At 38.7% G+C, this 18,720-nt stretch overlaps 1 protein-coding gene across 6 annotated transcripts in view; it reads right to left on the bottom strand.

Moving 5' to 3' along the window:
• The window catches only part of ARAP1 (ArfGAP with RhoGAP domain, ankyrin repeat and PH domain 1), a 2,759,262-nt gene that overhangs the window by 266,890 nt on the left and 2,473,652 nt on the right, over nt 1-18,720 (bottom strand). For 5 of the 6 annotated variants that reach the window (XM_044073028.1, XM_044073030.1, XM_044073032.1 and 2 more), the window contains 2 exons: nt 16,723-16,758; nt 6,870-6,952 (listed from right to left, as the gene is read on the bottom strand). In XM_044073028.1, the coding sequence (XP_043928963.1) occupies nt 6,870-6,952; nt 16,723-16,758 (119 nt within the window). The remainder of the gene's footprint in view (nt 1-6,869; nt 6,953-16,722; nt 16,759-18,720) is intronic. The other variant, XM_044073029.1, reaches the window with a different exon arrangement.

The following is an 18,720-nucleotide window of genomic DNA, read 5'->3' as shown; positions in this document are numbered from 1 at the left end:
AGCATTATGAAACCCGGACCCTCTTTCCACTCCATTACAGAACCACCATAAATGCAGACCCTTTGGGACTAGTCCCCTCTTCAATTTTTCTTTTAAGTAAGTGTTTTCAAGTTGCAATTTTTTAATAGAAAGCAGCTTAGATTCAAACAAGGGCAGTTGTTCACTGAAGGAATGCTCCATTCCAAAGCCCGAAGTTTAAATGTGCTCATATTCATCTCCCAAGGACAGTTTGAAATTTTCTGCTTTCCACATTTGAAAATTGGCCAGTTCTCTCTTCCCATAGCTGTTACAAACCAGTCCTTTGGGTTAAAGGCAAATTAAAGGAATCAGAGACAGCATTGTATTGGGAATTTCTGATATTAATATTAGAGCCATTACACTCAAAAGTTTGTTGGCTCATTTGTTCCAGCAATAGAATGAGATTCTCAATACCAGACAAAATTGTCTGTACCAACTAAATCAAAGCTTCTCCAGTAGCCATGAACTAGGAAGTGATAAATCTCAAAACAATAAAATCCAAAAAAGGAAGCTCAGAGAAAAGCTCAGAGAATCGAATAAAAGGGTGAATAATAAAAACTGCTGTTTTTCTTGCCAATAAAGTGTTTTTTCCTGTTTCCAATTGATTCTCTGAGCTTCCTTTTATCAGAATTTATGGTTTTGAGATTTATCGGTTCCAAGGTAGGAACAGAAGGCAGACACATGAACCATAATGGAGGTGTAAGCCGATTCTACCATTAGAAGTTCACTAAGGTATTGTAGGACCAATAGCACCTCTATGCTGCATGGGTGCTGGACCCTACCTTGATGCCAGATTAAAAACATCTTTAATTTGGACACACAAGATTTCCTAGTGACAGTTTTTCTTGCTTTCCTGAAGTTAAGCACACTCCTCCTCCTTAAAATACCTCTAACATATTGAAGACAAGGGACACCTCTAAACTCCATGGGTCCTGGATCTTAACCTGGAATCAAAAGACAAACCTCTTAGATGTGAATACATAAGATGTCATAGTAGTGGATTTCCTTGCTTCCTTGACACTGTTAAATGTGCTCATAGAGTATGGGTGGCTGAAGTACAATTTTAGTAAAGTATAAACATTTTTTTTGCCACACCACTTTTCCTATCAATGGGTAAGGAATTCAGAGCAAGGACAACCATTGTGCTCTTGCTGTCATCCACACAAACCACTCCAGGGTCAGCCACTGGGACTTCATTGAAATACTTGTGTTTTGCACCATTTAGAATCTGTCTGGCTGTTTTTGGAGCTGGAAATTGGGACTTCAGGGCTAAGATGCTGCTATAAATGCAGCCTCCATTGCCCCCAGAATAGGAGGAATCATCACAGGCTTAGGGGATTTTCAGTTGCAAGAGCACACAAAGGATCTCTTTTGTGTGCCTGAGGCTTTTCTGTCTTCTTTGAAGAGTTCTTTTTACAGGTCAAAGATGCTTTAAACGATATTTCTTCACTGGGCGAGTCAGAGGAAAAGGTGCCCTCTACATCAGTGTCAAATGCTGAAGGAGATAAGATATGTAGGCTTAGTCCAGGTCCTCTTGGTCAGTATCTTGAGATTCTTCCACATCTTTCTCAGAAGAAGGATATCAATTACAAGTGAAAGAAGAGTGTCTTAGTTGTTCTTACTCTGGGCAGGCAGGTTACAGGGCCTGTAGAGACTTCAGCAAGCCCTGAGCCAGTCTTCCTGATTTTCTTAAAACAGAGATAGAGAAAGACCCAACTGCATCCTTCATAGAGGGGTTTGTCTACATAATAGAGATAGGGAAATATGCTTGTTTTCTGCATCATGTTGGGAGGCCATTCATTCCAAGGATGAAATACCCAATCTATCAGGCTGGATCACCATGCCAAAACCCTCAATATTTTATTGAATGAAAACTTTACGAATTTTGCTCTGCTTTGGTAATAATAACTTGAGGTTATTGTTTGTTTCCTATAAGCCATAATGCAAGAAAGGCCCTGTGAGCTGCTTAGGCCCTAGCCATAATGGCCTCTGAAGGGGCAGCATCACAAGATATGAGAGAAGAGGAAACAGATGGTCCAGTTGCTTTAGGCCTACTGAGTGACTGACACATCTGAGTGGCATCCCCCTTCTGCCTGCTCATTTTGTCCCTTTACTTTTTCTTACATGGATGCTTGAAGGAGGTGAATGGATCAGTTGATGACAATGGCCTAAGTATGCTAAGCCCTACAAGAATTTATGGTCTAGGTACAAGTCCAGGGTTTGCAGCCTACTTCTAAGAGTTTTTGTGGAGAACTCTTGGCACAAGTTACAATTCTTAACATCATGTTCTGCATCTAGATAAAAAAATCCAGCTAGTATGTCAGCCTTTGTGAATGACCTAACTACCACATCTGCACCTTCCCTACAGGTTAGCAGTGAAAACTTTCAAAATGAACAAAATCATATAATAATGAAGTAAAAATGAAATCTCAATAGGGTACTTATCTGCCTGAACTTTGCCTTGATCTATCTGTACATGAAGGACTATACATGACACAGAACTGTGAAATATTTGTATATGTGTACTGTTGCAAGAAAGTTTTAAAGATGGAATGGGCATATACCCTCATTTGTACTAGCATGTTGGACATGCTCGGGGTCAGCTGTACACTGTACCAAGGAGAAGATTCCTGAGCTCTTGAAGAATGGCCAGATGGGCTGGACACCTAGTGGTGATATCCCAGATGTAAGGAATATTGTAATAGTGATCTAATGAAGAACATCTACCATGCTGAGCAGAGAAACAAAAACACTATTAGATGTTTTAAAATGTTCAGAAGGTCTTTTGCAGATACAAATCAAAACTCAGGTTTCACTTATGTTTAAACTCTGACTTACATGAGCTTCCACCAAGAAACTGCAAATATAAGAAAACTTCTCTGACTTAGTAATGACACTGTCTTGGAAGACTGGCAGTTAAAAATAAAAGGATATAGATGTTTCACATTGCAAAATTTGCTATGCTTCACCGAGACTTTTTATATCAAATGTTGTGTCCTTATTTCTCTAGTAGTGGGGCAGAAAGTAGCAAAGTGCACATTCTGAAATTAAGTGTCCATTTTGCTAAAGGACAGACTTCCAGCTACCAATGAAGATGCACAGAACTTCCAAGCTATACATTTTGCTCTGGTTTGCTGAGACTACAGCTGGATCAAAGGTTCTGTCCTTATTTTGCATAGAGATATGGGTATAAAAGAGTACTCTGCACAGTAAAATTTTGCATAGAGATAAGGGTATAAAAGAGTACTCTGCACAGTAAAAGATGGAGGAAGGTGGTTATTCTGCTGGACACGTTTTACACTAAACAGTAAAGGGATGTAGAAGTTTCACAATACAAAGTTATGTCCTGCTTCACTGAGACTATTGTGGGTCAAATGCTGTGTCCTCATTTTTCTGCGGAACAGGACAAAAAAAGAGCTGTCTGTTCTCTAAAATGAGTGTTTGATTTGTATAATTACGAAGATATGTAGAAGTTTAAAATTGCACTGCTCAGTCAAATGCTGTTCCATTGTTTTTCTCAGAGGCTGAAGCAGAAAGGGGTAATTTGTAAACTAAGGGATGAAAATTAGTGTGTGCTCCTGTTACACAGATGTTTTGTAGTTAACAGTTAAGTTTCATTTCAGAAAATTTACTCTGCATCACTGAAACTGTTACTGGGCTGCATGTTATTTCCTTACTTTTCTTGGAGAGTGAGGAAGAAAGGAAGGTCTTTTAGAACATTTTTAAACCCTCTTAGGGACAATTCTTTTCCTTTATTACATTCTGACGCACTCCTTTTCCTTATGACATAGTCATGTGGTGCCTTTGCTACAGCTGAAATGAATTCTTCTTTACCTGTCCAGTACATACTGTATAACAATTTAAATACTTTAAAAAAAATAATAATTAAGTAAAGATTCTGCACACTAGGGTGGCATGTCCATCCTGGTAAAAATGGGTTTTATAGTTAACAATGACAGGAAGCACAGTTCCATGCTGCACCCCCCCCCCCTCAACTTCACTGAGACTGATGCTGGACTGAATGCTGTGTTCACATTTTCTGAGGAGATGAAGGAAAACAGGTGCCTCACAGCACTCTAGACATCCAAAGAAGAGGGGACTTAGTCTAAAAGGATAAGCAGGACAGTGGATTTTACACAGTTATGATTTCAGACAAGAGAGTTGGGTGAAACAGAAGTATTACAACTTATAAAAAAATTAGCAAGGACTGAATATTTGGAAGGTACAGATATTATTATAGAGGATGTGGGTATGTTAAAGAGAGCAGTGTGGTTTGCTGGATTACAGAAAGATGCAAAATGGAAGAGTGCCAACTAATGTTCTATAGACAAGTCTTAGAGATGATTGCCGTGGCATGGAGTGACTAGAAAGGGACAGAGAAAATAGGGGGAAGAGACTTCAAGACACCATTAAAGACACCATTAAAGAAGTGTGATGTATACAAAGGCATGATGGCAGAGAGGACTTAATATACAAGGATATGAGGCAGAGACACGACAAGTGAGATGGTGAAGGAAGTGAACAAGATAGCTGAGGGAAGAATAGAAAGAGACTTTTGGTTATGTGAGTCTGGCTGGCTAAGGAAGGGAAGAAAATAATGTTAGTTGCCATACACATAGGTTCATAGGTAGGTACTAGGCTATCGGCCCAAGGTCCTACGTAAGCCTAGCCAGCAAGGTACCATAGCTTACGCAACCCAAGAAAGTTATTTTCCTGTGCCACTGTCCAGCAGAGACACAAAAGTGATCCCTGGGGTGTATTTCCTATTTCCCATCCACTCATCAAGATTTTTCTTGAAGAGTGCTAATGAAGAACTTTGCTTAACATAGAAGGGTAGCTTGTTCCAGAGTATAGGAAGTCTCTGGGACAGGAATCTATCCCTCCAGCGTGTCTTGTTTATTGTGGTGACAAGGTTTAGGTCCCTAGAGCATGTAGCTTGGAGGGATTGGGATTTCTTTAGGTGTAGCATGTCCAACAGCTCTGGGTTTGACATAGCTTTATATGTTAGGCAGAGATCACCTTGGAGTAGGCGATATGCTATGGAATAAAGCTGGAGTTTTTTTTATTGGAGGAATAAAAAGAAAACAGTAATGCATTTGCATACGTCATAAGCTTATAAGGGTCTGTGAGCAGTTAATGCTACATATGTGAAAATTGGAGTAGGAGTTTTGAAGTAGAATGTAGGAAGCCACTGAAAAATTTGTTTGCTAGAATTACATGGAGGGGGAAACTGGCTGAAGGGAAAGAGGGCGATGATGCCTGGGGCAGTAACAAAGTAAATCCAGACCTCATGCTGTTCATAAGAGGCAGGAGAAGCAGAAGTAGCAATGAGCTTGCAGTAAGACTGATGCTGAAGAAAAGGAAGAGAGGAATAACACCTTGGCCTTGAGGCTGTAGGACCAAACAAGGTATTCCTTTTCATTAGATTGGTATACAAACCATTACATGTAAGAAAGCATGATAACTGCAGGTAGAAAACCAAAACGAATACATAAAAAAAGATGAGGAGAAGGAGATGTATACTTATGGGGGACATTAATCTTCCAGCAATGAAAAGGGAAAAGACCACAGTACAAGCTGGTGTTGAACACAAAGTGGGGTGCCCAAACAAGAGAAGTGACATGCCTGATCAGCTTCTAACATAAGTCATGTGACAGTGACTAAGGAGAGAATTCTATGGAATGACAGAAATCACACACTGTGCAAATCGGAGTGGCACTGACCAACACACAGCATAACACCATTTGACTTACCAGCCCTGGAGTAACATTGACACATACCACAGGAAAAGAGATCTGCCATTACAAGAGGATACATTTTACCTGGTTGGAAAACAGAACAGTGAATGCTGTAACAAAGGTATTGGGAAGTGAGAGCAGTGAATGCACTGTAAGAATGCATTAAAGTTACAATAATGAGATTAATTAAACATACAATGGATTTTTCGGCCATGCTCCCCTAAATGACAGGATAGGCTCTGACTTCCCCATGATGCTGACTTCAGACTTCCCTGTCACCTTGCGCTGTAATGAAGGAATGTCCAGGGGAATTAATGCATCAGAAGAAAGAGGATGTTTGACAACAAGGGAGAAGTTTGGCTAATAAGAAAAGCTTATTGTGCTTGGGAAAGACCTGGAAATTTTGGACCTAAAAAGATTCTTTTTTTTTTTTTAGTGAGCAAATTGCTCACATAAGAAAATTTAAGGGTTGCCGTAAGCAAAAATAAACAGTAGTGTTAATAGCCCTTTTGTGAACTGTGTGCCTTGTAAAGTTTCATGCTGGTAATCTTTTTTTTTTTTTTTTGCGAACTATTGTCAACTTCAGAAACATCCCAGTTACAATAGTCTGTAGACAGATAATAATCCATGTAGAATGAACAACAGCTAAATGGAAATAAAAAGCATTTTACAACTGGATATCTATCATCCTGTTATGAATCCTGCACAGAATGTACAGACTTAAGACCAATTGTTTCCTGTAGAAATAAAGAACTGAAGATAGTGTGACTGTTGTTCTCCCTGTTTTATTAAGCATCCTACTGAATTTCTTAGCATAAGGAAGAGACTAGCTACACCCACTGTAGCTCTGTAAATCATGACAAAAAGACACGTTCGCTGACAGCTAATTCTGAAGTTTTATGCATTATACTGCAACAGTAATCCTTATAATGAACATGATTTCATACTTGGGACAGGCAAGCCACATAACAGTGGCAATTTGTATTCTTTTGGTTAGCAGCTTTGCGAAGAAATGTAGTACCACTACAGTACTTCAACAAATAACCAATACAGTAGCTTAACCGAAGTAATGCTGAGGTTGTAAATGGCAACTGGGTCACAAATAATTCTTACCATGTCGGTGGACGAAACTTCTTCTTAATTCCTAGATAAACCTTGAGATTCTTTACTGGCCACTCTTTTTCAGGTTTGTGGCTCTATTGGGTAGAAACAAGAGCAACAACAATGTACATCAGATAAAAAGGCTTTCAGACAAAAGCAAAATAGCAAAGTCGTACCACATCCAGCACTCATTTCACATTTTCATATCTTTAGCAAAATGGCTCATGGTCTTTTATTCATACATGTGTGAATAAAAGAAGTTAAAATGTATGTACACAGATGAGCTGAAGGTCACAGACTGATGTAAACCTTAGAGATACTGCTGTATGACTCAAGGCACTCATGACAAAGCCAAGGTCATTGATACTATAGCATGCTTAATCAGGCAATGGCCAATAAATTTACTTTTTGTTTCTCACAGAGATACTGACTGAACTATCAAAGAATGGCCTTGACAAGTTGTCAGATTCCAGATTTCCAGATTTTTCCAATGCAGTAATCTTAGGAACAATCTGGAAATACAGCTTAAAAATTATGGCAATGATCACTGGTTAAGTTATGTCCCACACAAAAGAGATGGTTTCAGATCTCTGTTAACTAATTCATAGGTTCATAGGTTCATAGGTTAGTACTAGGCTAACTGCCCTTGCGAGCCATTTTAAGCTTAGCCAATTATCCCCTGTGAGATTCAAACCCTGTACCTTGTGTTTGTAAGGCAAACACCTTAACCATTAGGCCACCCTAATGCATACAGTACAACTCAGTAAGCCACCTAATTAGACCAAACATCCCTGAATCATCTCTAAAACAAGTACCTGTACTTACTAAATATGCCCTTGAGCAGCACACAGCCCACCTACTTCTATATATCACTCTGTGCTCTGTGTGCGAGTGTACTTGTGTATAACGCCTACTAAATCAAGAATTCACCAACCCTAGTGGGTGAAACCCAAGGGGATTTAAATGTTAACATTGTCATTCCATCAAACATTATACAGACAATAAACAAATACATTGCTATCAAGCAATTTATTTACATTTTCTTGTATTTTTTTTTTATATTTTTATCCAAGTGTCCAAAAGACAAAAATGTTTAAAGTGACTGTCCTACATTTCCAAAGCACGGATTTTGTATGGTGTAGGTAGATTTTTTTTTTTTTGAAGGGCTTCACACCCAGACTTGTTTTTTAGTCAGGTCAGTTCAATCTGCTTGACCGTTTGGGTTCATGGAAGGTGCCTTGAAGCTTTGGAAGCTGGTTGGGTGTTATATCCTTGGCAGGACATAACCCATATAGCCAAGGGTAGTGCAGCAGTGATCAATATAAAGAACATCTGCAAGCATCTACTTCTATTTATCAACAACTTTCACATCCCTGGCATCATCCTGGTCCCTGTTGAAGTCTAAAGACATATGCAGTAATAAAAACAGATACACCTCATCCACTCTTTATTTCAAATGTTTCTCTTCTCTATACTTTGTATTACAATTTCTATTGTGTTGTTTCTTAAGCTATTATAGTAAGTCTAAGGAAGGCTGAAGGTACCAGTTTGCATAAAAACACAAGTTTATTTGGCATGCATAGGTTCACAGGTAACTACTAGGCTAGCTGCCCTTGTGGGACATTTTAAGCCTAGTCAATTTCATTTTTGGTGCCTGAATTAACCTATCCCATTTAGTGATACATTGCCCTTATTCTTCTCATGTTGATAATTACATGTATTCTTAATGAGAATAAGTGGGATCCTGCCACAGAGAATTTTACAGATACATGGATGGGAAAAAGCTTTTAGAAGCTGTCGCTGTCTATTAATAGTACTGAGGGTAGTCATGAGGTAAATTTTCTACTACCCAACTGTAGATCCAAGTTGCGCTTGAAAACGGACAGGGATGAGCTTTGTTTACATGGATGGGGAGTATGCTCCAGAGTAATGTCATCCTATGTGTGATATACCTGTCCCTCTAAACCATTTTGCTGAAACTGCAGAAAAGGTTTAGATTCATGGACCATGTATTTCTGATGCCATTTGACTTTGTAATGTGCAGCAGGTCCATCAGTACTGGGTGGGAGGATGTCTTGCATGCCAGACACAGGTCATGCCTTAGCAGTCTGCTGGATACTGAGTATAGTGACAGGTCTTTGAGCCGCTTCATGTAGGTCATACTGTTTATGCCTTGTATCCTTCTAGTAAGGTATGTGTCTGGACAGACACAAGACAAAGGGGGCATTAAGTTCAGTGATTGGCCTAATGATGTCTGAGTAAGGGAAGACAATGACATTTCTAGATCTAGTCACATTCCCTTTGTTGCACAGTATAGAAGTACTTTCTTATCATAGTGTACACATGTTGGTTGAAGTTAGACCACTGTCCACATAAGTTCCCAAATCACGAAGAACTGGGTCAACTCTAAGGAGTGTACTGCTATGTGGTAGTTCCCCAGAGTAGACAACTTCTCAAAGCATGCAGTAATCCACTTTATGGTATTTAGTTTTAGTCCATGTTTCTGGCACCAGTTATTTGTTTTGAACAAACCTTCCTGTAGAATGGCTAAGTCATTTGTGAATTCAATAACTGCTCTTAGTTTGCAATCTTCAATTTAGTTAGCCAGACCCTCAGAAATGATAAATCTTTCCCTAAATTAAGCAGCTCAGAGCAATAAGCCTTCATAAAAACAACAATTTGAACTGTGACAAATACTGGGAATAGGAGAGGAAACGGGTAGAATTATACTGCTGTATTCCCATTAAAATGTTCAAATCAAATACTTGCAGTGTCTCTAAATTCAAACATCACCTTGGACTTACTGCTCATCCATATAGCAAAATAATGAATCTGGTCAAAACCCTTTGAGAACTGTTATGATATCTGAAGCACAAAACACATCTGTATGTCTGATTATTTTTTATTTTCATTTATCAAACTGTAATTGCTAGTAGATAAAACTTGCTCTTGGTTTCTTACCCAAATAAAGTACTCAAAGGGTCAATACAATATGTGGCAGGATATCATATTGTATAAGATTAGAAACACAAACTCACACTGGCACTGTGCAAAGACAGTAGTATCTGGCAAAACAATATTCCTCTGCAAAGCCAGATTACACCTGTCCTATCCGCCACCACCAGCACCCCTTCTCAGAAAACAAAAAGAAATTCAAACTCTCCGCAATTTCAGTAAGTACTGCAGCATGAAACCAGGTGTGTGCCTTACTTTGACTGACATAGTGCTGTACTTTAAGAGGCTCTTTATTTTTCTAGTTTTCAGATACTTTTTCATCTGCATTGATTCTACATGCCATTTCAAACATCAAGAGGTTAATGTTTTCTGAAAGCAAATTTTACAAGTGACTTCCATTTTTGTCATAGATTCATAAAACAAAATATCTGATAGTGAACAGTCTTATTTACTTATCTATCTATTTATGCATATTTGGCCTGATGGGTAGTGGATGATGTTTGAAATATCTTGTACTACAGGTTTAATGAACGAGCTTCAGGAAGAGTAACAGAAGCCCAAGTTCCCCAAACATATACAACAAGATATTTTATGGATCATGCAAACCATACTCCTACATATTCCATTTATTCTCTTTTTTTTTCACTTTTATAGTACTGTTTCTATTCATTTCAGTGTGATGTGGAATTTGTTTTTAAATAGACCTATACTTAGTTTATGAATGCTTTTATGAATGAGGTAAATTTGTAATTACTCTTTTAGAGTCATTTTAATTCTTATGTATTATTTTAGTAGTTTGGCTGTGGTTACAATAGTATGCTAGCTTTGTAGTTAAATTATTTTTTAATTAGTTTTATCTCAATGTATATATTTAGACTAAGGCCTGTTTCGCTGTTAATACTGTGTTCTGAATGGTTATTTTTGGTGCTTGTTTTATTGTTTTAACTTTTTTCACTTTAAAACTATTACATTAAAAATGACTGTATTATATCTAACCTCATAGGCCAGCTCATCTACATCTGGGTCTGGATTATCTGAATCCTTTTTCACTTCTGTATATCTTCTTGCCTGTATACCTGACAATCATGAAGCCTCCCCCTTATTCTATATCCAGCCAATTCTTTCCTTAATGGCGGGGAACATCCCAAGATCCATTATGGTGACAGCCTTCTGGAGAGAGTCATCATTCAGAAAGACATGAGGATGGTTGTGCCCTACCCAGCACCCTACCTATGATAGGAATTTTCAAAGGCCTAACCTCACCCAGCATGGGAGAAAGCATAATAAACATTACAGCGGGGGAAAACAATGCCTTCCCCTCCTGTAAGTTCACAGTGCACAGTCTCATGCACTTGTTCAATGAAGTCTACCACCAGCTGTTGGTTTAATGAACTACACAGTCACCTCCAGGTTGTGTTTTCTGTCCCTTCCTCCTATGGATTGCTACAGCTTACAGCCTAATCCACCCCCTCCCACTAAGAATACGCATGCCCATCTTCCCTGACAATTCCATCAAGCTCCCAAGTGGCTAACTGAAAATGGGTAACATGTCATACTTGGGAATTTATCTGTCTATACAATCTGACAAGCTGACTGTATCTGAATCATTTTCTAAGGCAGGAGGAATCCTTCTTTTCTTATAGGGACCTCCTGACATTGCTAGGGTTTCCATTACATCTGAGTGATGCCTCCAGGTGTATCTGCAGTTAACTACTACTGACGCCTCCAGTTGCATCTGCAGTTAACTCCTACTGATGCCTCTAGACATCAAATATTGCTTGTTCATATTTGCATCAATAATTCCAAAACCATGCTATGTATAAGGTTTTAAAAGATTTAATCTTAAAACATACACAATAGCAAACTCAGCTCCATTAATATTTGACCTCTATCTAGTGCAGGTAAAGACATATTAACTGGTGTTTTCATGGTATTAATTTATATAGATATAATTTTCACATTTTTCTAAATATCCCAACAACCAAGTAACACAGATAGAACTGCTTAGCCTCATATGAAAGCTCTCAGCTAAATTAATATAATGCTGCTGACATTATGTGTATAACCTGAGTGGCTGCTGAGATATTGTAAGTTGTTTACAAAATATTACAAATGTAATAATTACTGTTTTTACTGTGACTTATAAAATTCAGTTTTAGACCTAGAGTATACTACCACTATATATACAGTTGGTGCTGACGGGTTTACCATTAAACTTCTTTCATACCCCTATGGTTCCAGAGATATAAACATTTGTTTGAAATGTGAGGACATAATTTAATTCTGTCAAAAGGCTTAGCCTCTGCCCATTGGAAGTTATGCAATTTCTATTCTATATATTTCTATCAAACTATTACATTAAAAATGACTGTATTATATCTAACCTCATAGGCCAGCTCATCCACATCTGGGTCTGGATTATCTGAATCCTTTTTCACTTCTGTATATCTTCTTGCCTGTATACCTGACAATCATGAAGCCTCCCCCTTATTCTATATCCAGCCAATTCTTTCCTTAATGGTGGGGAACATCCCAAGATCCATTATGGTGACAGCCTTCTGGAGAGAGTCATCATTCAGAAAGACATGAGGATGGTTGTGCCCTACCCAGCACCCTACCTATGATAGGAATTTTCAAACCTCACCCAGCATGGGAGAAAGCATAATAAACATTACAGCGGGGGAAAACAATGCCTTCCCCTCCTGTAAGTTCACAGTGCACAGTCTCATGCACTTGTTCAATGAAGTCTACCACCAGCTGTTGGTTTAATGAACTACACAGTCACCTCCAGGTTGTGTTTTCTGTCCCTTCCTCCTATGGATTGCTACAGCTTACAGCCTAATCCACCCCCTCCCACTAAGAATACGCATGCCCATCTTCCCTGACAGTTCCATCAAGCTCCCAAGTGGCTAACTGAAAATGGGTAATATGTCATACTTGGGAATTTATCTGTCTATACAATCTGACAAGCTGACTGTATCTGAATCATTTTCTAAGGCAGGAGGAATCCTTCTTTTCTTATAGGTACCTCCTGACATTGCTAGGGTTTCCATTACATCTGAGTGATGCCTCCAGGTGTATCTGCAGTTAACTACTACTGACGCCTCCAGTTGCATCTGCAGTTAACTCCTACTGATGCCTCTAGACATCAAATATTGCTTGTTCATATTTGCATCAATAATTCCAAAACCATGCTATGTATAAGGTTTTAAAAGATTTAATCTTAAAACATACACAATAGCAAACTCAGCTCCATTAATATTTGACCTCTATCTAGTGCAGGTAAAGACATATTAACTGGTGTTTTCATGGTATTAATTTATATAGATATAATTTTCACATTTTTCTAAATATCCCAACAACAAAGTAACACAGATAGAACTGCTTAGCCTCATATGAAAGCTCTCAGCTAAATTAATATAATGCTGCTGACATTATGTGTATAACCTGAGTGGCTGCTGAGATATTGTAAGTTGTTTACAAAATATTACAAATGTAATAATTACTGTTTTTACTGTGACTTATAAAATTCAGTTTTAGACCTAGAGTATACTACCACTATATATACAGTTGGTGCTGACGGGTTTACCATTAAACTTCTTTCATACCCCTATGGTTCCAGAGATATAAACATTTGTTTGAAATGTGAGGACATAATTTAATTCTGTCAAAAGGCTTAGCCTCTGCCTATTGGAAGTTACAATGCAAACTTCCTGAGCTCCATTGGAGTGAATGAGTTAAGAACACTTAAAAATCCTGAGTCAACTGGGAACAGATACTTTGGTGCTTTCAGCCTCACTTTCTCTGGGGAGGAACTGCTTTAGTATTTCAGTATATTGCAGATGTGGAGGACCTCAGAACCTTCTCTCAGACATAAAGTGAATGGATACCACTTTCCACTTCACTGAACAAAAAGTGTGCAGAGGTACTTAGAGAGGTCATCAAGCCGACCAACGCTGCAGTAATTCACTCCAAGTGCCTAATGCTGGCAGTCTGGCAATCTCTACAGGAGCCATGCAAGAGGTCTTGGCCAAAATGAGTTCCAACGACAGAGGCTGCAAAAGTGCCTCTCTGGACCCAGAGTTACTGGACATCTAATTTGCTCAGTCTATCATTGTTTTCTTGTTTTTTCTCCTTTAACATTTTTTGGAGGGATTGCATTTCTGGCATAAACTATTGGAGACCTTCCTTAATGCCACTGCAGCAAGAAACCAGGTGTGTGACTTACTTAGACTGACATAGTGCCAAACAAGCTTGGCTGTATGGTGGACTGCTCTTTGGGTAAACCTACCACAATGTAAACAGCCATTTAAATAGTGCTAATGGCCTAAGCAAAAAAAAAAAAAAAACTCTGGTTATGAAAATCATTACGTGGGATTTGTTTGCCACAGTGAATACAGTTATTCTATTTGTGAGAAATTTCAGTATCACTGTGACTGTCAAACACCTGCAACAATTCACAGTAAACTCTAGTGAGATAAGAAAATGTTCTCCCATGGGGTACTTCTCCTGAGTCTCTGGAAGCAGACTGACATGTCGGACTAACAAAGCTATGTTTAGCAGACAGACACACTCAGACCACAGCAAGAAAGGCTGAAGGTTGTATCAGTCAATACTGCCCTTACACCACCAACATTCCTGCCCTCCAAGTAGGAGGGAGTTGGACAAAGCCAAGAGGGAAAGATAAAGCTCTGGAAGCTGGGTCTACATGTCAGGATCCTGCAGACAGCACCCCCAGAAGTGATGAATGCAACAGTGAATATTTTAAAAAACAATTTCCCTTTTCAATTGTATCTTTCCTTCAGGGAATAGAAAGTAAGAGAGCTTATAGCTCAGTAGAGTTCTCTGTTAACTTTATCCTTTGTTAAATTAATATAGTGAGTTAATTTGAACTTTAAATGTGGCAGCAGAAGTGATCACTTAATTCAGAACTGTGTATGCTGATCCTCTAACATAAATATATCAAAAGAAAATCCTACAGACTTTTAAAATGTGTAAGCAATTCACCAGCTTGATGCAACAGTCATTTTGATGTGTGCTAAAGAACATGACCTTAATTTTTTTCCCCCAAGCTGAATATTTGGCTTGTTTTTGCAGCCAGTCAGAGTAACGGTCTAGATCATTTTCCATTCCTTTCTTCATTATGGAAAGTAATAAGTATGTATGGCAGGTGAGAGGGGAGTCTGCTGATAAAGACTGAAAAGAACAGTGTTGGCAAGTCAGAACCCTGGAATACCCTCTTTGTAAGAATGGCAGTGGAACTGAGTTTAGACCCTGTTTTAACCATGAAACATCTACAGGAAATATACGCACTGAACCAGCTAATGGACATTAGGGTTAATTCTTACGGTTATGAGTGCATCAGGAAGGATAGCATGGTAAACTCATCACAGACCTTGAATAAGTCAATGTAGGTCAAATTCAGGGTTGTTTCACCTTTACTAAGAATATCATTTGCAAGTATGTACAATCATGTTCTTTTTGCAGACCAAAAGCCATGCCAGTGTCTTCATAACAGAATACATTTGTACATAGTTGAATAGTTGGGAGTACACAATTTTAAGTTGTTTATCAAGGTGTGGGAAGAATTGTGGTTGGCCTGATCTCATTAGAAGAAAGCAGACTAAATACTTTGGGTAGAGGGATAGCAACTGGTTGTTTCCTTACGTAGGATACAGTACTACCGCAAATGCACAGGTTATAGATATGACAAAGAAGAAGGTTTGGATGATCTCACCTCATCTTAAAAAACAAGAATAGAGGTCATTTGCACATGTCATTTGGAATTTGATCTGTTTTTCAGTGTTGTTTTTATGGGAAGAGGTTGGAAGGGAGGTATATAAAGTTGTGATTTAGAAAAAAATTGTGAAAGGGATGTGGGAGGTTTGTGACAGATTTTTTTAAATTCTTTCGAAAAATCATTAGTTGCTAATGGTCTGATAGAGGCATGTAAAATTCTGGTGGTAGTCAGATTGTTTTTAGATGTGCCGTTAATTTCAGTGGCTCATTAACAACTTAATTCTGTCAGCCTGTTCCAAAACTTGGATTATTCTTTTCAATTTATCAGATTCATTACTTCTGGAATGTTTTCTAAAACGTTATGCTACAGATGGTACACCTGCCTTGATTAGTACAGCCACTTACCTGGTCTGAATTCTTTTCATTGCTATTCCTCCTTAATATCACTTGACTGATTTTTTTTTAACTTTTTATATTCTTCCTTATTCTTTTAAAATGTTATGCAGTAACTTAGTGTCACCTTTTGATGTCCATCCTAATTGTATTTTGCTGTGCTAACTTTCTCCACTTTGCAAGTAAATTCCCTAAAGATGTGTAATCACATTGTTATGTATGCATACATTTGTTTAACAGACTACACTGTACACTGAACTTGAACTCACTTCATATCTGGAAATATCTACCTGTGGTGCTTAGCACACCTGCTCAGCACACATTTGTTTACATAAATTATTGTAACTTTAAAGTCTGTCTTAATAACCTGAGTCCCCACTGGGTTGTTTGCAAATGCTGCTTAACAGTGTACGTACAGTCAAGGATAATAAAATGCATAACGGCATTTATTTTTACTTATTTAACTTTTTTTTTTTAACTTGGCTGTATTCCTATACTAGAAGTCTCCTCTCCATATCTCCTTTCTCCTGTTGAAATCATTTTACATATGGTATCCAGAGACTGTACATCCTGACTTTATAAAGTTATTTATGTATTTGTGATTTTAGTGATAAACTAAACAATCTCTTGATGTAGAAATGGCTGCACATAGAACCATGATATGAAAGTTGAAGTAAAACCACATCTTTCTGCAGATGCCACACAAACAGGCATGCACACTCAGTTGTAAAATGTGGGGGAAAGGACCAACAATCTCCAACTCCACCACATAACTTACCTGCTCTGGTGCTGACTTCTGCAGTTTGTTAAGAGTCTGTTTGTGAAATTACCAGTGGTTAAGTCCTTCACAAAGCAAATAACATTTATAGCAACTGCTACCCACTATCACCAAATGATAAAAGCAATAGACCCCAGAAAGTGTGCCCATGTATGAAACACAAAAAAAAAAAGATGTTATCTTTAGAACTACATGCATGGCAACTACAGCTTATGTGGACACTGTATTTTATAAAATGTGCATGACAATCCATATATAGCGATTTAAACAGATGAGTCACAACTGCATCAAAAGAAGACCCTGCAGCCTTTGAAAATGAAACAATATTTACTTATTTCAATAAATACTGTCATAAACGTAGCTGTAATTTTGCTTTATAGTGTATGTCTTCACAAAAGAAAATACTTTAAAGTCACAATAAAATATCAATGATCCTTCCTGAAAGCAGAACAAATGTAAAAATGATGTGTTGCTAGCAGTCATACCAGAAAATCTAAACTACGAAAGTGACCTGGGAGAAACAAAGGCTAATTGACTTACTAAGAGTCAAATGGTAGACAAATGGAGGTTGCGGGAATCAAACCCAAGACTGCTGTATAGTTCATAGGTTCACAGGTTGGTACTAGGCTATCGGCCCTAGGGCCTATGCAAGTCTAGCCATAACAATTCCCTGGATATTTCTTCCCAAAATATTTACTTCTCTGGACCCCTGTCTAGCAGGGCGACTGACGTGATCCCCAGGGTGAATTTCCTATATCCCATCCAATCATCAAGGTTCCTTTTGAAGAGGACCAAGGAGGCACTCTGTTTGATATGTATGGGCAGTCTATTCCAGAGTATGGGGAGTCTCTGGGTCAGGAACCTATCCCTCCAGTATGTTTTTTTCATTGTGATGACAAGGTTTAGATCCCTGGAGCGTGTGGCTCTGAGGGATTGGGATTTCTTTAAGTGGAGCATGTCCAACAGTTCAGGGTTTGACATGGCCTTGTATGTTAAGCAGAGATTGCCTCTGAGTAGACGATATGCCACAGAGTATAGCTGGAGTTTTTTTAGACGGTCAGCATATGGCATCTGCTTTAGGCCTGTGATTCTTTTAGTGAGGTATTTCTGTGGCCTTTCCAGCTGTTGCAGATGTCTTGTGAGGTACATACCAAACTGGGCATTATACTCTATAATGGGTCTAATAAGGGATAAGTACAGTGGGACAATGACCTCCGTTTTTCTGGATGAAAAGCCCTTAGTGATGAGGTGTGCCACATAGAAGGATTTCCTGACTGTTGTGGCGATGTGGTTATCAAAAGTGAGACCACTGTCCACCTGTATCCCTAAGTCTCTCATCACACTTTCAATGTTTAATGTCCTGCCACCTATGTGGTAATTCATGTACATGTTTTTTTTCCAAAGGGGATAACTATACATTTTTTGGCATTAAGCTTGAGCCCATGGCTCTGGCACCAGGCAACTGTTTCTGTAAGGCCCTTTTGTTAAACATCCACATCATTTGGGGATTCAATAATGGCTCCCAGTTTGCAGTCATCTGCAAACTTTGTTAGCCAGAGTCCCTTGGTGTTGGCCTGTACTTCAGAGAAGTAGATGCCAAACAAGAGTGGTCCCAGGACTGAACCCTGAGGTACTCCACTTGTCACCTGTCTGGAGATGGATTTGGAGTCGGCTACTTTTACAGTCTGGGTTCTGTCAGGAAGCCAGTTGGCAACCCATCGAGTGACATAGGGATTTATACCCAGCTTAGTAAGTTTATCTATGATTCCAGAATGGGGGATGTTATCAAAGGCCTTGGCAAGGTCCAGATAGGATGTGTGGACCGCCTTACCCTCGTCCACAGCTCTGGAGACTGATTCAAAGAAGTCAATCAGATTCAGGAGACAAGATCGGCCCTTCACAAACCCAAACTGGGTGGGGTCCAGTGTTTGAAGGTTGCCAATGTCTTTGTTTATAAGTTCCATGATAATGCGTTCCATTCCCTTGCAGATCAAGCTT

The sequence above is a fragment of the Protopterus annectens genome, chromosome 5.part1 (assembly GCF_019279795.1).
Source record: "Protopterus annectens isolate FY-2018-M chromosome 5.part1, PAN1.0, whole genome shotgun sequence".
Classification (NCBI taxonomy): domain Eukaryota; kingdom Metazoa; phylum Chordata; order Ceratodontiformes; family Protopteridae; genus Protopterus; species Protopterus annectens.
Note: the sequence above shows the minus strand (reverse complement) of the source record. Positions and strands in the feature narration are given on the sequence as shown.